The sequence below is a fragment of the Apium graveolens genome, chromosome 6, assembly GCF_009905375.1.
Source record: "Apium graveolens cultivar Ventura chromosome 6, ASM990537v1, whole genome shotgun sequence".
Classification (NCBI taxonomy): domain Eukaryota; kingdom Viridiplantae; phylum Streptophyta; class Magnoliopsida; order Apiales; family Apiaceae; genus Apium; species Apium graveolens.
This window is the reverse complement of record NC_133652.1, coordinates 3,239,405-3,266,095: the sequence shown is the minus strand read 5'-3', so window position 1 is coordinate 3,266,095 and position 26,691 is coordinate 3,239,405. Positions and strand designations below refer to the sequence as shown.

General features: G+C 34.8%; 4 protein-coding genes across 9 annotated transcripts; 3 read left to right on the top strand and 1 right to left on the bottom strand.

The window, feature by feature from the left end:
• Nucleotides 1-575: 575 nt before the first annotated feature.
• On the bottom strand, nt 576-2,460 carry LOC141664441 (uncharacterized). The gene is made up of 2 exons (XM_074470395.1): nt 1,730-2,460; nt 576-1,654 (listed from the first exon to the last, which is right to left on the bottom strand). The coding sequence occupies exons 1-2, from the start codon at nt 2,458-2,460 to the stop codon at nt 637-639; spliced, it is 1,749 nt and encodes a 582-aa protein (XP_074326496.1). The 3' UTR covers nt 576-636.
• A 4,108-nt stretch (nt 2,461-6,568) lies between these two features.
• On the top strand, nt 6,569-11,083 carry LOC141667569 (O-fucosyltransferase 30). 2 transcript variants are annotated; one of them, XM_074474115.1, is made up of 2 exons: nt 6,569-7,044; nt 9,591-11,083. In XM_074474115.1, exons 1-2 carry the CDS (start codon nt 6,626-6,628, stop codon nt 10,636-10,638), a joined length of 1,467 nt encoding a protein of 488 aa, XP_074330216.1. In that variant the 5' UTR covers nt 6,569-6,625; the 3' UTR covers nt 10,639-11,083. The 2 variants fall into 2 exon arrangements, with proteins under 2 accessions (XP_074330216.1, XP_074330217.1); XM_074474116.1 differs by lacking the exon at nt 6,569-7,044 and adding an exon at nt 7,140-7,559.
• A 3,180-nt stretch (nt 11,084-14,263) lies between these two features.
• LOC141666895 (peroxisomal acyl-coenzyme A oxidase 1-like) lies at nt 14,264-21,242 on the top strand. Its single transcript, XM_074473138.1, has 14 exons — nt 14,264-14,690; nt 15,804-15,912; nt 16,024-16,085; nt 16,200-16,409; nt 16,525-16,612; nt 16,699-16,861; nt 17,175-17,373; nt 18,150-18,347; nt 18,772-18,903; nt 19,210-19,330; nt 19,611-19,721; nt 20,067-20,136; nt 20,429-20,612; nt 20,699-21,242. Exons 1-14 carry the CDS (start codon nt 14,553-14,555, stop codon nt 20,906-20,908), a joined length of 1,995 nt encoding a protein of 664 aa, XP_074329239.1. The 5' UTR covers nt 14,264-14,552; the 3' UTR covers nt 20,909-21,242.
• A 2,373-nt stretch (nt 21,243-23,615) lies between these two features.
• On the top strand, nt 23,616-26,652 carry LOC141666898 (uncharacterized). 5 transcript variants are annotated; one of them, XR_012552402.1, is made up of 4 exons: nt 23,616-24,421; nt 24,497-25,630; nt 25,746-25,958; nt 26,116-26,652. XR_012552402.1 is itself a non-coding variant. In XM_074473142.1 (3 exons), exons 1-2 carry the CDS (start codon nt 23,625-23,627, stop codon nt 25,608-25,610), a joined length of 1,911 nt encoding a protein of 636 aa, XP_074329243.1. In that variant the 5' UTR covers nt 23,620-23,624; the 3' UTR covers nt 25,611-25,630; nt 26,116-26,652. The 5 variants fall into 5 exon arrangements, 1 of the variants encoding a protein (XP_074329243.1); XR_012552401.1 differs by having other exon boundaries at nt 23,617-24,421; nt 25,751-25,958; XR_012552400.1 differs by having other exon boundaries at nt 23,617-24,421; nt 24,497-25,913.
• Nucleotides 26,653-26,691: the final 39 nt, after the last annotated feature.

Here is a 26,691-nt window from a genome sequence, read left to right as displayed (position 1 = left end):
TCTGCAAGTACAAGTAGGAAAGCCAATGACTGTTTTATTGCAGACACAACATGTAGCATCCTCTTCAATGAAATCAAGTTCTTCTAAGATTAATTTGTGCTCAGGATGGCTAGAATGCTTGATTGATGTGCTCATTTCCGGTAAGGGTTAGATCTAGATATGGGATTGCTATTTACTAATGAGTAATGAGTCTGGTGTTTGGGGCTGACACTACTAGACATCGGTTTCAGATTTCCAAGACATCGGTTTTTAGCTGATGTCTATTAGCGTTTTTCTAGCACTTTCCAGTAAAATAAACCAAAACAAAGAAAAACAATCTAATCTTTACTGCCAACAACCAAATTAATAATAGAAAACATTGTAGTAACGATGGACACAACTCGCATACTTGTCCTAACCGAGGTTTGAGGTTTGAATGTTGTATTGTTAATGTATGTCAATGTAGAGGAAGTTCATTTGTTGTTGATCATGTTTGTTAGCTATTTACAGGTTAACTTTTAAGTAGTGATTGGCGCGTTTTTTGTTGATAATTGAATCTGATGGAATGAGTTATGAGTTACAACAATGATCATTACAAGAACACCTACTCAGGTAAGCGCAAAAATATTTATTAGGCATTGATTTGTTAGTCATCATCTATCTCGCTGACACATTCAATGCAGGCAAGATATCCACATCCATCACAATGAAAGCAAGTGTGTGTAGCTGATTGTTTATACCAAGTCCAATGATCCTTCCTAACTTGATTCTTGCTTGCCAACGGAAGCAATCCCAGTGGAAGGAATGATCACAATCATCACAATGAAAGAGGTTGTGCCGATTGTCTACTGGTTCTTCACATGTTTCACAGTAGAATACTCCTTCGTAGAAGAATGGAGGATGTCTCAAGGCTATTGCGCGATCATCGTATTTGTGTCTTACTGTACTCGGACAAGATAAGTAGCTCATACTAATCTGGAAGTTGCTACAGATTTCACATGCATATTCCATGCCAACACCAATTGCAAACTTACTAACACTACAAATGGAACCTGATGATGGACGCTGAACAAAGATATGGTGCTTGTGAGACTTGAGTTTTATCCTGGCAGGCAAAAATGCACAACAGATATCAATTTTGATATCACAAGTGTCACATTTATAGTAGAATCCATTAGTGCAGACGCCACAAGATCCGCATTGCAACAATTCATAGAATTTATCTCCCTTCTCAAGAGCGAGTGAATGCTGCGGGTGAAACGAGGATACTCCTACAGGCAACTCGTGTGGCAATTTAGTGGCACATACGGAGTGGAGATAGAAACCACATTCGATACAACCATAGTAAGATGGATTGGTACGAGATATGGGTTTAATGCACCCATCGCATGTCAAAACTTTTGTGTTGTCATCATCATCGTCGCTATCATTCTCACTAATAATAAATTGGAGTTTTTGTAATGGATGATTCGGGTGACTCCAGTGCTCTTGAATTATATGTGGATCAAATAGTGATTTTGTAGATATGGTATTAGTATCTTTTCGTAAACCATCAGAATCAACTTGGAACTTTGAACATTGGGCTGTAAATAGATCAAATAGTGCTTCCTCGCTGTGAAGAGGAAATTCTATCAAATCTGGGTCGTTATCGTTGCCAGCAGCTTCAATCTCATTTCTGAAAATCAAAAATTGTAATTAGGCAAGTGATGATAATATTGAAAGAAATCGACATTTGATAAGGGGTACTTACAATTTAGATATAGTGGATGCGGCACATTTCATATGAACAAAATATGTGCATTTGTGACAATAATAGAGCCAGGAATGTATGTGAACTGGTTCATCGCAGATGTTGCAGAATCGAACGAAAATGCGATGAATCTCTGGAATAGAGTAGGTAAGGTGGAGGGGGTGATGGTGATAAGCAGGCTCTGGAATAATGAGCGGAGAGAAAGCACACTTCTTGTGGATCCAGAAATCACAGGAGAAACATACATAGGAAAAGTCTTTAGCTTCCTCCCAACAAGCATCACACTTAAACAAAGCCTGCCTCTGCAATGTTAGCGTGTGCTCCTGGTGACCTTCGTGATAAAGCTCTCTCTGTTCATCTTCATCAGGACAAGGAAAAGCACAAGCAACACAGAAACCGAAGTCACAACCATCACATATATAAATGAACTTTACTTTACGATAACAATCATCACAAAAGCAGTTATCAGGGCGTAGTTGGAGAATAAGGGGATGCTGGTTGTGCTTATCGTGAGGATAAAGTTGTGCGGGTAATTCAGCACAACTCCTGTGCAGATAAAAATTATTACAACCAATATCATCAACATCATGAATAGCACTGCAAGTATACGTAGGAAAGCCCAGAACTGTTTTGTTGCAGACACAACATGTAGCATCCTCTTTGATAACATCATTCTCTTTTAAGATAAGTTCGTGCTCAGGATGGCTGAAATGCTTGATTGATGTACTCATTTCCGGTAAGGGGTAGGTCTAGAAATGGGGCTAATTACTTGTGAGTTTGTTGTTCTGGTCTTATCTTTACGGCCAACAACCAAAACTAAAATAAATAACAATAGATCATAAACCAAAACATATAAAAACTATACTTCTTTGTGGTTAGGTATTCTTTCGTGATCATTTGAGAAGACAAAACAATTGATTCCTTGTTCATTATTGAGGGATCATTTTCTGGAAAGCTCGCATTCTTTACTTAAAGGGGAGTTGTTAAACCAACTAGATATTAGTTTACATTTGATTCGAGGCAGCCAATTTAGCAGTGGTAAAATTAATCTCACTCACCAAAGTTATTTAGCGATCTCTATGTCTTGTACTGAATTTCCGTTTGAATATACTTCATTATTAGCCTTGCTGAGTAGAATAAGGCCAAAACCAGATAAACACTCAAGGCTGAGAAGCTGAGTTTAGCTTATAGAACATGTTAACCAAATAACTGTTGCGAAAGATACTATTGAAATGAGATACTAATACGTCGTCTTTGTGAAGAATAACTGTAGCCCTCTTTGTCTCGTAGATTTCTGTTCTGGATACACTTTAGTATTAGCCTTGCAGCACAGAATAAGACACCAAAAACCAGATAAACGCTTCTGGCTGAGTTGAGCCTATGGAACATGTTAACCAGAACTGTCACAAAGGGTACTTTTAAATTGATTGTGAAAAATCTGAGGGCATTTTGAACTAGAATTTTCCAAGTTGAACAACAAATTGATTTAACTCAGTGTAGAAATTTCTCATGTATAACTGCATTGATCTGTTAATCACCATATATCTCGATGACACATTCAGCGCAGATAAGATAACCACAGCCATTACATTCAAAGTAGAGACCAGAATCGTCTCCATACTCACAATTGTCACAAATATACAAGGGATAATTCCTTCTTTCACTCCATTTGTAAACATATGCAAGTGTGTGTGATCGATTATTAATATCATGTTCAATTGTCCCCCCTAACTTGATTTTGTCTTGGCAATTGAGGCACTCATAGTGAAAAGTATGATCACATTCACCACAATGATAGAGGATCCACAGATTGTTAACTTGTATTCACATATTTCACAGTAGATTACTACTTCATAGAAGAATGGAGGATATCTTAGAGTTTTGGGGTGATCATCATATCGGTGTCTCATCGTACCTGGACTGGATAAACAGAACGTACTAATCTGGAAGTCACTACAAGTTTCACATGCATAGTCCACGCCATCAGAAAGTATATACCAACTAGCACAACAAATGGAACCTGAGAATGGACGTTGAACAAGGGTGTGGTGCTTGTGAGACTTGTGTTTTATCCTGATGGGCAAAAATGCTCAATGTATATCGATTATAGTTGGTTGGGTACAAGAGATCCGGCTAGGGTTCAACCTGGACCTGCAGGATACCAGGCTCGATCGGACCAAGACCCCCTCTCCAAGACCCCCTCTCCCAGAACAATTAAATGGAGAGACCAGGCCCGGATCCATACCATGACCCGGATCCGGATCCAACCCGGGACCCGGACCACCTGGCCTACCCGGATCCGGATCAAGGCTAAGACAACTATGAGGGGGGTCCCAGCAAACACATGCACATCCCGCAACCCGTCAAGAAAGCATACGTGGGCACGCGACTATGACAGCTATCAACAACCAACACACCAGACAAGCACGGCGCGTGTCAGGAGGCCGTTAGGACGCTCTGAAGGTGGTCCTCCCCTTGGCACGTGTAAGCAATCCACCCAAGCCAGGCGTCCTCTGCTCCCAAGATCCAAGATTTAGAGGTAACAACCCCTAAACCCTACCTTTGGGCTATATATACCCCAAGCCGAGGCGGATCCAGGAATTATATTCTGGGGGGACACCGATCATATTTTGTGAATACACCCTTATATTTTCGAATTTTCGGGGGGGACTTTCATATATTTTTAAAAATTTTAATGGTAAAAAATGGTAAAGTTTTGTTTTAGGGGGGACAGGTGTCCCCCGTGGCCCGGGTTAAAAAATATTCACACTATTCCACACTCCCTCTCTCTCATATCCATACACACACAGCAACCTTTCTATTACACACATACATCTTCGTCTTCTCCAAAACTCTGTTCTTATTCTTATACCGGAGGCGCCGTGGGAGTCAAACCCTCCTTCCGGTGTTGTTTTGCAGGCGCCCAACCAGCAGTAACACCTCATTCATATTTAGAAGGTCCAGGAACGGCGTCGGACGGAGCCGCCCGCTCAAACCCTCCTTCCGGTGTTGTTTTGCAGGCGCCCAACCAGCAGTAACACCTCATTCATATTTAGAAGGTCCAGGAACGGCGTCGGACGGAACCGCCCGCTCACCGGAGTTATCAATAGTTTTATTCACAAGGAGGAGTGAATGCTGTGGGTGATAGATATGAGGATACTCCTATAGGCAACGCTTTTGGCAATTTAGTGGCACACACAGAGTGTAGAAAGAAACCACATTCGATATAATCATAGTAAGACGGATAGGTAGGCGATATGGGTCGAATGCACCCATCACATATCAACACTCTTGTGTTGTCATCATCGTCGTCGTTATTATTCTCACTAATAGTAAATTGAAGTTGTTGTATGGATGTTTCGGGTGACTCCAGTGCCCTTCGCTTATATGTGCATCTTTAGGTTCTTTAGGTAACCATCAAAATCAACTTGAAACTTTGAACACAGGGTTGTAATGAGATAAAATAGTGCTTCGTCGTTCTGTTGAGGAAATTCTATTAAATCTGGATAGTTGTCACTGTCAAGCTTCATTCTCGTTTCTGAAAACAAATCTTAATTAGTCAAGAGATAATAATATTGAACCTCTCAAAGAAAAGATGATAATATTGAAGCTCTAAAAAAAGATGATAATTTTGAAGACAATGGGCTTATATTACTTATGAGTAGAGCGGGCCAAACGAACGGTCTAGCTCGGCCTGTTCGCAATTCAGCTCGTCAAAATTCACCTAATTTGGCGCGTCAACCAACGGTTAGTTATGAGTTTAGTATTTGCGTTGACCTTGTTTTCCATGACAGTAGCAGGTTTAAATAGAACAGTGTTTACTTAAACCAAAATAATATATTAGAACTGTATTTCCTTGCTGTCTGTTATGCTCAAAGTCAACGAATTTAGCATTTGGTTAATAGAGGCCCGAGTAAAAAATTAATTTTGAATACACTGTAGTATCAGCCTTGCTGAATAGATTAGGCCAAGAACCAGATAAACATTGATGTGCTCAGTTGAGCCCGGAGCATGTTGACAAAATCATTGTGTGGAGCATGTTGACAAAATAATTGCAACAGAAGTTGCTATTGAAATGAAAGCAAACAATCTCAGGACATTTTGTACTAGAGTTGCCCAAGTTAAAGAACGATGAGCAAAGTTAATATGCTCCAACTTCCAAATCACATTTTTTTTTTATTTTTTTTTACAAAATATACGATTTTTAAATTTTTATTTGCAAAATTACGATTTTCATTTTTTTTATAAATGTAGCCCTGCATTTACATTAATAGCATCAACTGAATTATTTCATTGTGCCACATCAAACATGCCGTGTCATTTTCTAACAATTTTTTGCAACTTTTTTGTGACTCCAGCATTATTCTTTCGGTTATTCTTTCACTTATTTTTTAGAAAACTTAAAAAAGTTGCATACGTGATTGATTTTAGTTGCAAACTATAATTTTATAATTATTTTCAAAATATAGTAAAATTATAAATAAATTTAGAATTTTTTTTGATAATTACTGTAGTTTATGATCGGGAGTTTGAAAAATTAATAATTTTCATTAAATAAGGGATAACTATCATCTTGGTCACATGTTTGAATATCACAAGAGGAGAGAATTTATGATTATGTCTCAGGAGTTGGAGCATGTCGTTTAAATGCGTTTTATCTTGATTCATGTGTTTTGCAGGCTATAGCCCGTAGAAGTTATTCAGTACACACCCGAAGGATAGTGCATGCGGGTTAACTACGATAATTTTTTTTTAATAATTATCATATTTTCACAATTTTATTTAAAGAAAATGTACTATTCGGAATACCTCAAATTATATTAATAAATCTTTAAAAAAACTTTTTGCGTCCAGTTCTGTAGAAAACCTAACCAGAACATCAAGAAAGTTGTAAAGATGATCTTCAACAAACCAAGCAGATGGAAGAAGAGACCTTATTCGAAATACCCATTTTACCCTTTACTCATCTTCATCACTTCCCTCATCTTGATCTTCATCTTCTTCATTACCCACAACCCATTTTCCAATTCTACCCTCCCCTTTTCAAGAATTTCCCATTCTACCCCATGCTCTCAAAAACTCCCAGGTCAAAAATTTCTTATGTATGCTCCTCATAGTGGATTTAGTAATCAGCTATCAGAGCTTAAAAATGCTGTCTTGATTGCTTTTATACTGAATCGAACCCTGGTGGTTCCTCCTGTTCTTGATCATCATGCTGTCGCTCTTGGCAGTTGTCCTAAATTTAGAGTTTTGAGTGGTAATGAGTTGAGGTTGGCTGTTTGGAATCATGTTTTTGAGCTTATTAGGGGTTTAAGGTAATCTTTTTTCGATCTTTGTTTACGGGTTTTTTTATGTTTGTGTATTTGTTTTGATTTGATAGTAATAGTACAATGCATTTGTGTATTTGTTTTGCTGTGAGAGTAATAGTACAATGCCTAATTGTATTGCTTATGACATGTAATTAACTAATTATGTTTGTGCACTTGCTTAGCTATGATAGTAATAATACAATGCTTATATGCATTGATTGTGATATAGTAATTTGTTGTGGGAATTTGGGATTTGTGGCTATTGGGTGATTTGAGTAGTGGAAAGATTTCGAGATGATACATTTTGAAGAATTTAATTCGGAATAATGTGATTTAGAAAGATGGAATTTTTAACTTAGTTTGAGGAATTGAGTAAGCATAAAAGCGGAAATAGACTAGGCATTGCGCCTAATGCTTATTAGTAAGCGTGTGTTTGATTGTCCTAAATTTAGAGTTTTGAGTCGTAATGAGTTGAGGTTGGCTGTTTGGAATCATGTTTTTGAGCTTATTAGGGGTTTAAGGTAATCTTTTTCGATCTTTGTTACGGGGTTTTTATGTTTGTGTACTTGGTTAGCTCTTAGCTGTGATAGTAATAGTACAATGCTTCTATGTATTGGTTGTGATGTAGCAATTGGTTATTTGAATGTGGAATTTTTGGGTATTGGGTGATTTGATTAGTGGAAAGATTTCGAGATGATGCATTTTGAAGAATTTGATTTGGAATTATGTGATTTGAAAAGATGGTATTTTTCAGTTTGTTTGAGGAATTAAGTAAGCATAAAACCGGAAATAAACTAGGCATTGCGCCTGATGCTTAACAGCGTGTGCTGAGGTTGTCTGTTTAGAATCGTGCTTTTGAGCTTACTAGGGGTCTCAGGTAATGTTGATTTGATCTTTTTTTGTGCCCTGTTTATATTTAGTTTATGTTTGTGTACGTGCTTAGCTATGATAGTAGCCTATATGTATTTCTTATGACATAGTAATTGGTTGTTCGGATTTGAGATTTGTGTTTCTTGGGTGATTTGAGTATTGAGAAGATGTTTGAGATGCCACATTTTGAAGAATTTGACTCGGAATAATGTAATTTGGAAAGATGGCATTTTTAACTTAGTTGGAGGAATTAATTAAGCATAAAATCGGAAATAAACTAGGCATTGCACCTGATTCTTAACGGTTTGTGGTGAGATTGTCTGTTTGGAATCATGTTTTTGAGCTTATTAGTGGTCTCAGGTAATCTTAATATGATCTTTGTTTTTGCCCTGTTTATGTGTAGTTTTTCTTTGTGTGCTTGCTTAGCTACGATAGTAATAGTAGCATGCCTATATGTGTTGCTTATGGCATAGTAATCAGCTTTATTGAATGAAAAATTGTGGTTAATGGGCGGTTTGAGTATTAGAAAGATGTTTGAGATGCTACATTTTGAAGAATTTGATTCGGAGTAATGTAATTTGAGAACATGGCATTTTAAACTTAGTTTGAGGAATTAAGTAAGCATAAAAGTGGAAATAGACCAGGCATTGTGCCTAATGCTTAACAGCGGGTGTTGAGGTCGTTTTTTTGGAATCATGTTTTTGAGCTTATTAGGGGTCTCAGGTAATATTTATTTGATCTTTTTTTGTGCCCTGTTTATGTGTAGTTTATGTTTGTGTGCTTGTTTAGCTATGCTAGTAAATAGTAATAGTAGCATGCCTATATGTATTGCTTATGACATTATAGTTGGTTGTTTGGATGTGAGATTTGTGGTTATTGGGTGATTTGGGTATTGAGAAGATGTTTGAGATGCCACATTTTAAAGAATTTGGTTCGGGGTAATTTAATTTGGAAAGATGGAATTTTAAGTTTGTGGAATCAAGTAAGCATATAATTGAAAATAGACTATGCTATGCTTGGCTGGTTTTTTCGTGTACGGATTTGAATTTCCCACATGTGAGTGCAGTTTTTGTTTTGTGGCAATATATTGAATTGTGTTTTCAGGATCAAACTTCCTTAAATTGTAGTAGAACTAGAAAGGGATTGTATTGTCAATTAATGATATGTAATGTGTGTATATGGTTTTGTATGTAGTACATAAATCTACCTGGTTGATGGGAATCGAAATGAGATTTTAATAGAAAATTGTATTAGAATTTCATTTTCATTCCCGTTAACCGGGTTTAAATCCCATGATCCTAATGGCACCTATTTTACTCTCATTGCTTCCTTTGTTTTAATATTAGGCTTTCTTCAGTTCATTTGTTTTACAGAAATATAGATATTTATACACCAATGCCTCCACTAAAGTTTGAACCCTCAAGTTCTCATTACTAATATTAGAGAGGTATCTACCAGACTACAAGGCTAGGATCTCAATTTATATTTATCAGTGTCTACTTATAAGCATAATTGAAACCATGTTTCTTGAATGATGGTTTGTTAACTGTGATTTTGAGAGTATAGGTAATTGTATTTATATACTCGGTAGTAAATGGGATCTTATTGCAGGTCTTATATATGTATTCTTTGAATTTAATATTGAAGTGTAAAGCTGGTCTTTGTGATTCATGTGGTAACAGGTATGTATCCATGAGCGATATAATCGATCTTTCAAAAGTGACGTCTGATTCATCAGTAGGAGTCATAGACTTTAGAGAATTTGTATCTAAATGGTGTGGTATGAACATGGATTTTGCATGCTCTAGATATTCGGAAGTGCAGTCCTCTTTATTTAAGAGCTCAACACAATGCGGGTCTGCACTATCTGGGTACGATGGTAATGTGCCTGATTGTATATATGCTGTAGAAGATGATTGCAGAACGACCGTGTGGACGTACCAAAACAATGGGGAAGATGGAATGCTGGACTCATTCCAACCTGATGAACAACTCAAGAAGAGAAAGAATATTTCATTTATTAGGAGAAGGAAAGATGTATACAAGACCCTTGGCCCAGATTCGAAAGCTGGATCAGCGACTGTTTTGGTGTTTGGAAGCTTATTTACAGCACCATACAAGGGCTCGGAGTCATACATTGATATCCATGAAGCTCCAAGAGATAGCAGAGTACAATCATTAATTGAGAAAATAGAATTTCTTCCGTTTAACCCCGAAATTACAAGTGCGGGAAAGGAATTCACTCTTCAGACTATCAAGGCTCCTTTTCTTTGTGCACAACTTAGACTATTAGATGGGCAGTTCAAAAACCATTGGAAGTCTACTTTTACAGGACTGAAAGAGAAGTTAGAATCTTTGAAACAGAAGGGCCCTCTTCCTGTTCATATATTTGTGATGACTGATCTTCCATTAGGAAATTGGACGGGAAGTTACCTCGGGGATTTAGCAAGAGATTCAAGAAATTTCAAGCTGTTTACTTTGAACGAGGAAAATGAGTTGGTGAGAAAAACTGCAACGAGACTTGTTACTGCTAGACAGAGAGCGAAACTTCATTCGTCTTCCAAAAATTTAAACGAATTGAAGCCTTGCGATTCTCAAACATTACCTGACTTGCGTCTCTACATAGAAGAATCTATTTGTAGTTGTGCTTCCCTTGGTTTTGTTGGCACTGCTGGTTCCACCATTGCAGAAAGCATAGAGCTAATAAGGAAAAATAGGGTATGCTTGTGATGAAGCTTCAGCAATCAAAGAAGCGTGAACAGAGAAGCAAACTGCCTGATGACAAGCCAGTAAATGTGTTTTCGTATCTAAAAGATCAGACACATGCGTCGGCCTGAACTTATCATTTGGCTATCGATGTAACACACGCACACCAGGCATCGGTCAATGCCATTCCACTTTCACCCATTTGAAGTCTCAAAGTGAGAAATGAAGTGAGCAGGGAACTCTTCATTCCATTTCTGAACTGATAAATTTTGACAGTATCAGATTAGGCCAAAAGTGCTTAATTCTGCAGATTTCTTGCCTAAGTTCTCGTTGTTATTTTCAAGTTGGCTGATCTCAACCCCACTAGAGAACATCAAACTATGCACTATTTAGGGTCGGCAGTGTTGTAGTTGCGTGTCAAACTAGTTAGTTTATTTGTTATTGAAACATTAGCAAGTCCCTCTACTTATTTTTTCCTTTTGTCCTCTTTGTACCAACCATGAGAGTTTAGTTTAATCTTTTTGTTTGTTAAGTCTTTTGATCAACATACTCAATGTGCTTCATCCATTAATCAAAACTAAAAGTTAACAATCATAATGACTGCATCAAGCCTTTGTTGGTTTGACTCCACCTGAGGGGTCGTTTTGTTCTAAACGTCGTATCGGGTTGAAATCAGAAATCGAGTTAAGGTGGTATGAGATTAAGATATCTCATGTGATATTATGTGTTTGGTTGAGAGTTACAATGAACAAATTTAATTTAAAATATTTTAAGTCAATAATTTTAACTTAATTAAATACATTATTTTATTGTTATTTTAATATATTTTTTGTTCATATATTTATTTTGGTATTAAATAATTACATTTAAATGCTTAAATAGAAATTAAAATAGTAGTCATAAAATTGATTCTCATACCCACCTTGCCCTTGGTATGAAAAACCATATCTTGGGGTTTGTGGAATGAGTATCAATTTTTTTTTTAGAACCAAATACCGGATATTGGGTTGAAATTACTGAAACCCATACCCACCTTGTCCTTGTTATGAAAAACCATAACTTGGGGTTTGTGGAATGAGTATCAATTTTTTTTCAGAACCAAATACCGGATATTGGGTTAAAATGACCGAAACCCATATCTGATTTCAGAATTTAGCGAACCAAGTAAACCGAGTTCTCTTCAATTGTCTTTGTCAAAAACCAATGGGAAATGCAGTATTTCATTTTTAATTCACCCAAAGTTGGTTGTCATTTTTTACCTTGTTTGGTATTGAAAACTTGTTGCATCATGTACGGGCCTGGCTGTTCTAACATATAATACTGGTTTGATAAGTTTCAAATTTGTTTGCAAAAATACTGCATAATCTTATATATAACCTAAATACAACTTTTTATGCAACAAATTTTAACTTGCATAAACTTATATATAGTCTAAAAGCAACTTTTTATGCAACAAATATTACGGTGTGTTTGGCATTATTGTATTGGCTATTATCTTGAAAAGCTTAAAGATCAGCGGATAACAATAATTTTTTGCTGAAAAACATCTAAAAAATTATTAGGTAAAATTTAAAAATCGTTTTTTGAAAAAGTGATTTTGACGAAAAAGCTGCTATTACAAAAATTAAAGCCCCCTTTTCTTTATCAATTATGCAACTATTCTAGCAACTTTTAAAAAATTGAAATTTGGGAATTATTTGCCTCAACCATGGTTGTAAAAATCGGTAATCGGTAATAATCGGTTTAGGTACCGATTAGGGATTAATCGGCAAATCGGGGATTAATCGGAGTGATTAATCGGAACAAAAATATGATATATTTAAATATTTTAATAATATTTAATATATTTACCTTATTTATTATGAAATATATAATTTATAAATAATTTATAAATATTAATCGGATTTTAAAAAATAAATCGGCCAAATATTTTTTAAAGATTAATCGGGGATTTTTTTAAAAATCGGGGATTTTTAATACATTAGCCTCAACTTGAGTAAAGTTGTTCTGATGCTAAAATTTTAATTTGTCATTTCTGTGTAAACTTACACTTTTAGAAAAAAAAAACTGAGTACAGTAGAATCATTTTTTTTATAAAACATGTTCTCATTTTATCCGTATTCTCTTTTATTATTACTTCGTGATGATTGACCACTAACAGAAAAACGCCAACCTCACCTTTTAAAGGTCAATGAGAACTGCATATAATATTCACATATATTTTTTAAAAAAACGTGTTTTTAATATTGGGCCTGTTTGGCATTCACCAAATAAGCAGCTTATTGACTTATAAGCCTGTAAGTACTTATCGACTAATGTTTGTCGACCCAACTTATAAGTCGAATTTATAACTTATAAGCTGATAAGTTGAATGTTAGTAACGACGTACTTTTGCTCAACTTATTTTGTTTTTTCACCTTTTTTATTAATTTTTATATTAAAAAATATGTTGGTAAATATTATTTAAATTTAAAATTCATGAATTAAGAAAATTATATTTAAAAATTATTTATTTTAGTTCATTTAAGTAAAAAAAAAATCTGACTTATAAGTAAATAATTCAAACACTTACATAACTTATAAGTTTTTTTATTTACTTATCACTTATAAGTCACTTATGCATTTTAAGTCATAAGTTACTTATTTTAAGATTTCCCAAACGGGTACATTATCTTGGAAAATCTTTTATGCACATCTGTTCCAATATTTAATTGGTCAGAATGAAAATCCTCTTTTTATCTTTTATTCATTCCGTCCATTTTTAGTTGTTATATTTGACGTTTGTGCAGTCCAATTAACCGAAATTTGACCAGAATTTATTAATATTTTATATTAATAAAAAATAAAATGACATCATTGAAAAGTACATTTAATTTACTTTAATATGTAATTTTCAATTTTTAAAAAAATATAAGAGATATGTTTAATTTTTGATCAAAAATTGATCAATTTGACCGATAGAAAAAGAACTGTAATAATAAAAATGGGACGGAGGGATTAATATAATTCTTTTGAATTTAAAATTATAATCTCAAAATATAATTTTGATTCTATGATATTTTTTAATTTAATTTAATCTATCTAGAAATATTAATTTTTAATAAATTAAGGAGCATATATAAAATTAAGATTTCCAATACTTGTATTTAATTTGGATATTGAATCCGATTTGATTGGATTTTAAAAAAAATTATAATCTTGAGCTCTATTTTAGAAATTGACCGAACTTTCAAAAATCACGATTAAATCGGTTAAAAAAAAGTTGACCGATATGATAAAACTAAATTATTCGATTTTTCAAAAATCAGATGATAAATTCCCAAATCAGTACCTCAATATTTAATTTCGATTTCCGAAATCTGTATCATGATATGATGTATAATCATACAATTTTTTACTCAATTAATTTTTTTAAAAAGTCTAATAGTAATTAAAAAATTAATTATACAGAACTGTTTTTATAAGCCAAAAAAAACAAAAGACCCAAAAACAAAAAAACAAGAATAGTAGTAGATTTTTTTTTCACGTGTTGAACATGGCGCAGCTTTCGTATTCAGTTCCGACACACGCATCTGCACGTACATAGTAAACACACACATTTTACATACAAATACACACACAACACAATCACCAAAACGTACACAAATATACTCATTTTTGTTACGTTACTTTTATGTATTTTCGATACTCGTATCCAAAATTTGGATAATCCAATATTCATCGGAGTATCTTATCAGTTATCACAATCAAAACAAATATTTTATGCCATATTTTGTTATCTACATTAAATATAATTAAATCTTTTTCTATCCTTTTTTTATTACCTAAACTGTTATATATTGAATCTTGATGTACAAATAGACAGAGAGAGATAGAGATAGAGATAGAGAGAGATAGTGTTGTGTTGAAACTGGGTGTTGTTTGATTTGAGTTAAGAGATGGAGGGTGTTGATTATTTGGCTGAAGAGAGAAATAAAGCTGGGTTTGATGTGAATTGTATGAAGATTGTTTGGTATGGCTCTCAACGTGATTTTAATGTCTCTGATCGCATGGCTAAGCTTGTTGCTTCTGATCCTGTATGTTGCTCCTTTTATCTCTTTCCTTAGGTTTTCATCTTTTTACTGCTTTTATGTGTGTGTGTGTGTGAGGGGGAGAGAGAGAGAGAGAGAGAGTGAGAGAGGGAGAGAGAGAGAGAGAAGGAGAGGGTGGGAGGGTGAGAGAGGGCGAGAGAGGGAGAGAAGGAGAGGGTGAGGGAGGGAGGGAGGGAGGGGGGGAGAGAGAGAGAGAGAGAGAGGGAGGGAGAGAGAGAGATATAGTGAGAGAGAGTGAGTGAGGGAGGGAGGGAGGGAGAGAGAGAGAGAAGGGGGGGAGACAGAGTGAGGGGGAGGGAGAGAGAGAGAGAAGGGGGGGAGACAGAGTGAGGGGGAGGGAGAGAGAGGGAGAGGGGGAGAGAGAGAGAGAGTCTGTGATTGAGTTATATCTCTCTAAAGTTTTTATCTTTATGCTGCTTTTATCTATGTGTGTTTATGAATTTATGTTTATGCGTAGATTGGTTTTGTTTTTAATTACATTTCTTGATTACTTATGGGATCATGGAAATCATTTTGTTTTTTGATTGGGGGAGAAAGATTTAATCTTTATATTGATACAGGGTTTTTCAGTTATGGCTTATATGTATATATGTTGATTGGTTGGTTCACTCCAGTTGTTTTCGAAATTTTGCTACATTTCTTGATGAATTTTGGGATCATGGAATTTGTTTTGTTGGTTCTTTGTTTTGGTGTTGTAATTGGGGAAGAAGGTTTAAACTTTTATTAATACATGTTTTTTGGTAGGATTTTGGGGTTGTATGTGTACACGTATGTTTTTCTAAAATGAAATTTGGGTTCATTGGAAAGTTTTCGTGTTTTAGCTTATTAAAAAGGTCAATAGAACTGTTTGATATACATGATAAGCTTAGATCATGGTTTAATTTCTTTTTCTTTTTTGTGATGAATGAATTTAAAGATTTGAAAGTTAATTATGAACGTTTAGATTTTGATTTGTTCTACCAATTAGCATAGACAAAGATTATGCTTAATTTGCAAGACTTGATCTTTCGATAATCTTTTTGTTTTAGCAATTGATGCTTGTTTTTTTCCTGTGGTGCATATTTGTAATAATCTAATGTGTGTTAATTTTAAAATCAGGTTTTCTCAAAGGAAAACAGGACCATGCTTCCTAGAAAGGAATTGTTTAAGAACACTTTGAAAAAAGCAGCTTATGGATGGAAGCGGATTAGAGAACTCAATCTAACATGTATGTCTTTCATCTGGGTTCTTATGTAGTAGCTAAGAGGCTTAAATTAGTGGTAGCGAACTAGCAATTTACTTTTATTCCAATCTTATAGAACTTCTTATGTCACTGCAGTTGAAGAGTCAACTAAGTTCAGGACTTACATTGATCAACCAGCCTTTACTGATCTTCATTGGGTAATTTTGTTTTATTAGTTTCAGAAAAGAAATTTACTGTGTGTTACTATATCAAGGCTTAGGTAAAAACAACAAGTTGCAATTTTCGTAATGGTCTTATCTTGGTTTCTGTAGGGAATGTTTATACCTGCTATAAGAGGACAAGGCACCGATGAACAACATAAGAAATGGTTGCCGCTTGCACAGAAGATGCAAATTATTGGCTGCTATGCACAAACTGAACTAGGTCATGGATCTAATGTACAAGGTCTTGAGACCACCGCCACATTTGATCCCAAAACTGATGAATTTGTAATTCATAGTCCTACTCTGACCTCTAGCAAGGTGAGTCTAATGATAGAGTGCTGCTTATTTTGTGACTTGGGTTACTTTTCAAGTTTGCCTGATTAAGGTTTCATATAAGCAATCTCACATCTTCATATGTTTATCGTTCGTACAGTGGTGGCCTGGTGGTTTGGGGAAAGTATCCACCCATGGTATCGTTTATGCCCGTCTTTTGACTGATGGTCAAGACCATGGTGTACATGGTAATTATTTTCTACCTTTTTTCTTTATTTTACAATTATTTAGAATGAAGTCCTGACACAACTAATATGGACATGAATATTACTAGGTTTCATTGTCCAATTGCGTAGCTTAGAAGATCACTCGCCTCTTCCAGGCGTAACTATTGCTGATATTGGAATGAAATTTGGTAATGGAGCATACAACTCAATGGACAACGGTTTGTTAAGATTTGATCACGTACGGATACCGCGAGACCAGATGTTGATGCGGTATGTTGGTACCTATATCTTCCCATTACAACAGCATTCCTTTCTAGCCATACAAGTATCTTCTAACTTTAAGATACTTTCAGATTTTAATATGAATTTATATGTAAATTTGAAATACTATATCTTGTGACAGTAGAACTTTTAATTGTAAAATAGACATGAGTATTATGATAGTATAGACAAGTAAATATAAATATCTAAATATCAGTGTTTGTTTGGATGTCTATCAAATATTATAATTGAATTTTAACCTCTTATATTATAGAATAAGAGTTCAAAATCAGAAATTTAACGCTATCTTTGAATTTGACAGAGTTTTGCAAGTTTCAAGGGAAGGGAAATGTACACAATCTGATGTTCCTCGGCAGCTAATCTATGGAACTATGGTGTATGTTCGGCAGACAATTGTATCTGATGCCTCTGTGGCTTTATCCCGAGCAGTTACTATCGCCACAAGGTATAGTTGTGTGCGTAGACAATTTGGATCGCAGAATGGAGGGCCTGAGACTCAGGTATTCTATGTACCTTTTCAAGGTGCACTGTAGTGTTTTTTCAGTAGTGATGTACAAGATATAATACTACCAAGTCTACTTTTGATTGATTTACCTGAAGTTCAATGGAACAAAGGTATTCTAGCATATGCTTTATCTCCGGGATATGACCAGTAACGATGAAAGTGTCTATTTTTAAAATCTTTAGGGGCACTTTATTTTTACTATATATTTGAAGAACAGCAGTTAATAATACAGTATTATTTTTTGGGTTAAGTTCTATGGGATTTTTTGGATGCCTATGTTGGTACCACATTCAAGTTTAATTGGACTATATGCACTCGTCTATGATCTTCAAGGCATATACTACATAAAATGCACGTGACAGAGTGTGACTGCGTGTCAATTTGTTACTCGGTAAATTAAATCCCTCTTGAAAATTTTACAACATCATATTCTCATAGTTTAAGAGCCAGGTAGAAATTTTACCTTCTCTATAATTCTCAAAAAAAGTTAGTCAGATGTAAGGCGGGTTGTGTTAGCTATGGTCAAAATGATATATAATTCAACTATCCTCCAATATGGTCTACTTATTTAATTTCTGATTACTTGATGCTCCTAAGCTTCTTATACTAATATTGATGTTATGAGGTGGCGTTTTTGCTTTTGTAATCATTTTGAGACTTGCATTAATGATAAACCGAAACATAAGCGTAGTTCTTATTACAATTTTGTATTAAGACTACAAATTGACACTAATTATTTCTGGGGATGTAATTGTTACATTATTTCTTTAGGTGATTGATTATAAAACTCAGCAGCATAGGCTCTTCCCTTTGCTGGCTTCTGCCTATGCCTTCAGATTTGCTGGTCAGTGGTTAAGTTGGTTGTACAAGGATGTGACAGACAAATTGCAAGCCAATGACTTCTCAACATTGCCAGAAGCTCATGCATGCACCGCAGGGCTCAAGTCTTTGACTACAAGTGCCACAGCAGTAAGTGAATACTTCTAACTTCTGTTACTAGCGTACTTGGTTAGCATTTTGTGTTTTTCCTGTTTCTGTGTGCAACATCATAAGTCATGGATGAGCAAATCAGCGTTATATATAGTAAACTGCAACATTTCTTCAGTGGTGAAGTTCTGGAGTTCTTTAGTTTTTTTGGCATACCAACTCTACTTTCTAAACTATAACATGTTAAAAGCTGTATGATGTTTAGAAATTTCAGTATAAGATGGGCGTAAGATATAAATTATTTTACGTTTAGAGGAATAGATCAAAGTAAACAAAGCCAGAAAAGCGAAAGTCCGTTGGTTTCTCTTTTACAAGAAACTATTGTAATTTTATTAGCTCCGTTGAAAAAAGCTTGCATTTCAATCCTATTTATTTGATCCTTTAAATTACCTGTTTTTTATTTCAGGATGCAATCGAAGAATGCCGAAAATTATGTGGAGGGCATGGTTATCTATGTAGCAGTGGCCTTCCTGAATTATTTGCAGTTTATGTCCCTGCCTGTACATATGAAGGAGACAATGTTGTGCTACTGCTGCAGGTATGTGGATCAAGTTGGCATTCATGTGAGATACAAATAGATATTACTGCATCACATTATGCAGATTTCATGTCTGCTGATTTTTCAGAGGTTTTATCTTCTTTTCTGAGATAGCAAGAAAAATTGTGTGCTTTTGTAGAATAATATTCAGTATAGAGCATCAATCTGTTGAAATCAAAATATTTGTTAATTTTTTGCTTCATCGAAAGCTTTTTGCAAAATTTGTTTGATAACCATTGATGTCTTCGCACTATTTTATATTCCTGGTATTATTTTGCTAGTCTATTAAACCTACTCCTATTTAAGGTTGCAAGGTTTCTAGTGAAGACTGTGTCTCAGCTAGAAAGCGGAAATAAGCCAGCAGGAACAGTAGCCTACATGGGGCGAGCTGAACACCTCATGAAATGTCGGTCTACTGTTGAAAGAGGTAGGGTTCCCATCCCAAATGTGCGTTATTAGACTTTATGTTTCAGATTTTGCACCTTTCGTTATTATTAAATGTGCTAATTTGTATCGAAGTGTTTCCGTTGCTCATATAAAACTACATTTGTATTTATACTGAAAAATGATATCTAAACACTAACAACAATGAGGTTCAGCCTTATAAATGATGCTTAAAAGGAGCTGTGTGAAGCATCTTTACTTGATCTAGCATAGTCAATACTGATTAAAAGTTAATAATTATTTGTTCCATATATTATATGCAGCTGAAGATTGGCTAAAACCTAGTTCAATAGTGGAAGCATTTGAGACGAGGGCATTCAGAATGGCTGTTGCCTGCTCTCAGAGCTTGAGTCAGTTTGCAAATCACGAAGAAGGTAAAATAAGGCATGATGAACATTGTGTTGTACTTACCTCTGCATTCTACTCTCTTAATCAAGTATCGGTAAACTTAATGAAGGTGGCACTTTTTAATCCATAATTATGCATATCAAAAAGCAGAACAACACTTAATTTTTCATAGTTAATTATATGCTTCATAATACTGCTTTCATTTACTTGATAATAATTTTGGTGCTCTCCTCTCTTGCTTTTCTCTTTTTGACAATAGAGACCGTGAGTGCATTGACAATGCATTTGTAGAAAGTACTCTGATATAACCAGGAGATTATGCTATTAATTATATATTTTTTCTTATATATTTCTGCCTTGTTTTACTATAGGATTTGCAGAACTATCAGCAGATTTAGCAGAGGTAGCAGTTGCTCACTGCCAATTGATCGTTGTTTCCAAGTAAGATTTTCCCATTTTTATTTAGCAAAAAAAAAATTCCCATTTTCACTTGCGGTGCATGAGCATGACTGATGAATTAGCAATTTGGAAAGTAGCTTCTTTAAAATGTTGTTCATATCTGGATTCTATATAAATATTATTTGATTAAATTTGTGAGAGACTTACAATTTTATTGGTTGAATCTATAAAGTATTTTTGCAGTACTTTTTTTGAGATGTCATATGTAGAAATATTTATAGTTATACACATACATGGTTGATCGTCTATCTGATCAAGATTTGTTCATGAGCAGGTTTATTGATAAACTGAAAGAACCCATTCCAGGGAAAGGTATTAAACAAATACTAGAGGTGCTTTGCCAGGTCTATGCTCTATCTACACTTCACAAGCACCAGGGCGAGTTTCTTGCAACTGCCAGCATCACACCAAAGCAGGCAGCGCTTGCATTTACTCAATTGAGACATTTGTATTCCCAGGTTTGCTACATATATAATTTTATTTATCATCTTGGTTCCGCTAGAAGCAAGCCCATTTACCTAATAAACCCATAATTTGTCATCAGGTCCGACCAAATGCTGTTGCACTCGTCGATTCCTTCAACCACACAGACCACTATCTTGGTTCAATTCTTGGCCGTTACGATGGGAATGTATATCCAAAACTCTACGATGCAGCATGGCAGGAGCCGCTCAACGATAAAGACGTGCCTGATGGTTATAAGGAATACATCAGGCCTTTGCTCAAGAACCAGCTACATCTGGCTAAGCTCTGAAAGAAAAACAAGAGAAATGATTGCATCATTTTAATGAAAACTTTCGTCATGAACTAATAAAAAAAGGTACCCTAATTGATCCCTGACTTGAAGGGCTAACAATTAGTGGTAGTAAGTTAACTGTTGTGCCATGGTAGCAACTCGAAATACCTTTTAGGTATACCATTTTTTTCGCATTTTCTGTTCTTCGATTCTGGGGGCAGAAATGTAGAACTGCTTTAATCTGGACACAGGATGTCCAGTTTTTCATGATTTAACAAACTATATGCCTTGTGACTTGGCATTCTGTTGAGTTTTCATTATGATGCTATTATACCTATCATTTCTGTGCTGAGAGCCTGAGACCAGTTGGTTTTGATATATATTACTCTCTCCGTCTCAACCATTTCTTTACGGTTTCCTTTTTGAGATGTCATATCCAATTTTTTACATTTCAAAACTTACCAAAAATAGTCGATAAGTCCCACTACTTTTCCATTTTTCCTTCTCTTTCACATTATTTTACTCCACTATTTCTTTTTTATACATTAAAAATTAATGGGTCCCATCACTTCACCCAATTTTTTTTCTGCTTTTCGCTATTTTATACATATTTTTTAACCTCCACCCAATTTTTTTTTTTTTTTACTACTTTATACATATTTCTTAATCTCCGTGAACATCAAACATAAAGAATTGGTTGGGACGGAGGGAGTAATTTTCTACTCTATCATTGAAACCATGCACATGTCACACACTCGCCCTATTGTCTAAACTGTGACATCATTTAAAGTCAAGTTATACTCCGCTATCATTTAAACTGCTACATCATATATAAAATAATTATGTTTAATCCACAAAATTGTATTCAAATTTTTTCACAATCATTTAAACTGCTACATCATTTATAAAATAATTATGTTTAATCCACAAAATTGTATTCAAATTTTTTCACATATATATTGATTGTAATTTGTAATAGGTTTCATCATTCACATCAACAACCCAAATAAAACATCTATGTCAAACTCTCCTTTTGTATTTTTCCACCAACATACTTATATTTATTTATTAAATATTTATTATTTCTTTTTTTTTCCTACTAATTCTCTCCCCTCGTTAGTTATACTTTTATTGGTTACCTTTACGATTTTTGGTGGAAATATTTATTAGTTTATCCTGTGTTTTTTAACTAACCAGTTTATCGTGTGTATTAGTACTTCATGGATAATAATATTTTTTATGGGGTTTTTCAAAATTGCCCATTTGGAGAAATTATTTTCAAAAATACGATTTACAATATTTGTAACTTTGTATGCAATTTCGATCAATCTTCTCTCTAACATCCGCATACTCTTATAAAATTTCGAGTAAACTCCTCACCTCCCTCATATGCAAAAGTTACTGTATTTTTGTAAATAAGTTTAAAAATACGGGTATTTTTGAAAAATTCCCTATTTTTTATTCTCCTTTAAGATGTGTATACTACAATTTTCACCCATTATTTTTATATAATGGTTTAAAATCTTAATTTATTTTGATTAATATGTGACTATTAATATCAATTATGTGTGTAACAATTGATATGATACATTATTTTAACAAAAAAACTACTATTACTTACAAATGTTCAAATAAATATCTTTACATATCACTAAAAAAGTAAAAATTCACTTAAAATAATAAAATAAATGTGATGTAATCGCACGTCTGTTTCGGAAGAGGAATTATTTTCTCAAACCTTTTTTTTTTAATTAAAGATTGACATGATTGGCATAGATATTTTCAACAACAATCAATCATACAGCTAAGGGCTATGTATCTCCACTATGTATCTCCACTCAATTACAGGTATTTTCAACAACAATCGTATGCTTACTATTTGCACGTATTTTGAGATTTTTTAAATTATAATTTCATAATATTTTTTTCAAATTTTTTTTTTTAAACAAAAGTTTTAACATAAAATTTTTATTCAGAAAAAAAAAAATTAAAAAAATATTATGAAGCTATACTTTAAACGAGTATTGAGAAACGTGTTTAAAAGTAATATATAGAATTGAATGAGATAAAGGAAGTACCGATTAGTCCGGACAAAGACAAAATGGACCCGACAGCCAGGCAATAATGTTCCGAACAGGAGAGTGGAAAAATGCTGCCCATTTTGAGCTGAACAAGTTCAGTCAAGCTCTAGCTGCACAAGCTCGGCATCAATTCGTTTTCTTAACGAACATATTTTTTATTTGAGTTTAAACTCGAGTTTAAAGAAGCCGAGAAGAACCTTAGCAAGAGGTTGAGCTTGTTCGAACAGTTCGGTTCCTGTTGGTGAACAGCCCTGCACAAGACTACATACATGCCTAATTAATCCCCGATTAATATTCTATAAAGATATTTGATCGATTCGATTTTTGAAATCCGATTAATCCTTATACGATTTTCTTCATACGAGTATTTATAATAATTAAATAAAATTAAAATACTATATACATATAAATATGAATACTTATAGAATATATGATATATTAAATTTATAACTGTTATAAATAAAGAATATAATCATTATAATATTTTAATATTAAAATACATCCAATTTTTATTACGATTAATTCTTCCGATTAATCCCGGGTTTCGATTAATCCTAAATTGATAGATTCAACCGATTAGGTCCGATTTCCGATTTTTACGCCGGAAAAAATGAAGACTGGTCTATTTAAACCTGTCGCTGTCATGGAAAAACATGTTTCACCCAAACACCAAACTCACAAGTAAAATTTGCATTTCTAGATCTACCCCCTTATCAGAAATGAGTACACCAATCAAGCATTTGAGCCATCCTGAGCACGAACTAATCTTAAAAGAGGATGATGTTATTGAAGAGGATGCTACATGCCGTGTCTGCAACAAAACAGTTATCGGCTTTCCTACTTATACTTGCAGTGCTATTCATGATGTTGATGATATTGGTTGTAATAATTTTTATCTGCACAGGAGTTGTGCTGAATTACCCACAAAACTATATCCTCACGACAAGCACAACCAGCACCTCCTCACTCTCAAACAACGCCCTGACAAATATGTTTGTGCTGTTTGTGAGAATAAGCTGAAGTTCGCTTATGCATGTGTTGCTTGTGACTTTGACATGTGTGTTTCTTGTGCTTTTCCTTGTCCTGATGATGATGCACAGAGAGTGCTTAGTCACGAAGGTCACCAGGAGCACACGCTAACATTGCAGAGACAGGCTTTGTTTAAGTGTGATGCTTGTTGGGAAGAAGTTAAAGACTTTTCCTATGTTTGCATCCCCTGTGATTTCTGGATCCACAAGAAGTGTGCTTTCTCTCCGCCCATAATCCCAGAGCCTGCTTATCACCATCACGCTCTCCTTCTTACCTACTCTATTCCAGAGATTCATCGCTTTTTCCTTCGTTTCTGCAACATCTGCGGAGAACTAGTTCACGTACATTCCTGGCTCTATTATTGTCACAAATGCACATATTTTGCGCATATGAAATGTGCCACATCCACTGTGTTTAAGTTGTAAGTACCCCTAATTAAGTGTTGATTCGTTTCAATTTTATCATCTCCTAACTAATTACGATCTGTTGTTTTCAGAAATGAGAATGAACTTGCTGGAAATGATAATGACCCTGATTTGATAGAATTCCCTCTTCACAGCGAGGAAGCGCTATTTGATCTATTTGCAACCCAGTGTTCAAAGTTCCAAGTTGACTTTGAAGGTGTACGAACAGATGCTATCACCATATCAAATGTAATTGAAGAGCACTGGAGTCACCCGAATCATCCATTACAACAACTTCAATTTATTATTAATGAGAACGATAGCGCCGACGACGATGATGATGACGACGACGACAACACAAGAGTGTTGTTATGCGATGGGTGCATTCAACCCATTTCTCTTGCCAGTCCATCTTACTATGGTTGTATTGAATGTGGTTTCTATCTCCACTCCGTCTGTGCCACTAAATTGCCACAAGAGTTGCCTGTAGGAGTATCCTCGTTTCACCCGCAGCACTCACTCGCTCTTGGGAAGGAAGATAAATTCTATGAAGTGGTGCAATGTGGAGTTTGTGGCTTTAACACGAATGGATTCTACTATAAATGTGAGACTTGTGATATCAAAATTGATTTATGTTGTGCATTTATGCCTGCGAGGATAAAACATAAGTCTCACAAGCACCACCCCCTTGTTCACCGTCCATCATCAAGTTCCGTTTGCAGTGTTAGTAAGTATATAATTGAAGTTGGCGTGGAATATGCATGTGAAATCTGCAGTAACTTCCAGATTTATATGATAATTTGTGTATCTGGTCCAAGTACAATAAGACACAAATATGATGACCATGCAATAACCTTGAGATATCCTCCATTCTTCTACGAAGGAGCATTCTACTGTGAAACATGTGAAGAACCTGTTAACAATCAGAGGCCCCTCTTTCATTGTGATGACTGTGATTATTCTTTTCACTATCATTGCATCTGTTTGCAAGCAAGAATGAAGTTAGGAGGGACCATTCAGCTAGATATCAACGATCAAAAACATACACTTGCATTTGTTTTCAAACGGAATGTAAGAAGCAATTCTCCCTTATACTTTTGTAGCCATTGCGGGTATGGACACACTCATAATTTCTTTTTCGAATGTGATGGATGTGGATATCTTATCTGCATTGAATGTGTCAGCAGCGAGATAGAGGATGATTGACCAATTAATGCAGTTATGAGGTATTTTTACACTGTCTTTGGCAACTGTTTTACTAATTTGTTTGTTAAAATTTCTTTTGTATGTAAATATTATCTTATCGGTTTTTCTATTGTGTGTCTATGTGCATATGATAAGCGCAGAAATTTATAACATACATCGATGTTACCTGCACAAAGAATTTAAATCATGACTTCCAACATCTTCCGCCCATCAAACACTGCTGCAATTTACAACTGGCTTGCATATGATTAGTGAAATCAGAGTCTTCAGTAAAGGCTTTTTTACGAAACAAGCGAATACCAGGTTGGAGCATGCCAAAGCTCTGTATCCATGGCCTCTAATGAACATGTAGTTTGTGTTAAAAACATTATGCACATTTCACTGATCTTCCATAATTTACATTGAATTAGTACTAGTAAATAGTAATATATGGTACTTGAACTAGTGTTATAAACAAACTACATTACTGTTACTTTGACTGAGTAATGTTTTCATCTGTGTTCAGTGAATCCTGCAGTGGTCCAGTTGCTCTAATCTTTTTGCTTCTCTTCTGCATAAGCGCGCTTTCATATCACCTAAAAACTCCTGAATCGATTAAAGAGGAGTAGTTTTGTTCTCTGCGTAACTAACATCTTGTTCTTGACAAGATTCCAGCAAGAGAAGTAAAAGAAACATGTTCAATTATATTCGTAATTGTTGGATTGATCGCGTTCTTCCTATCCAATGCAAACACAAAGAAAACAGGCCAAGCTCTGGTTTTCAGAGTCTATGATGAACCTGTTACTTCAGGACAATGCGACATGATTGTCGAAAGTCTGGGGGTGTTTATTCGACTATTTCATTGACGGGATCAAGTGTTTTTGTATTACTTCTCCTTTGTTTGTTTTCTGACAATTATATCAGCAAAACATCCTAAATGTGTATTTGTAGTTTCATTCTCACAATGAACTTCACACAAAACAGATCAGGTGAAACTAGGATGATTAACATTTTATAGATTACTACAAGGAATTACAGATACGAAAAACAACTGTTGGTAAGATCTTAAGTTTTCATGTACATAATACTGTTTCGTGTGATT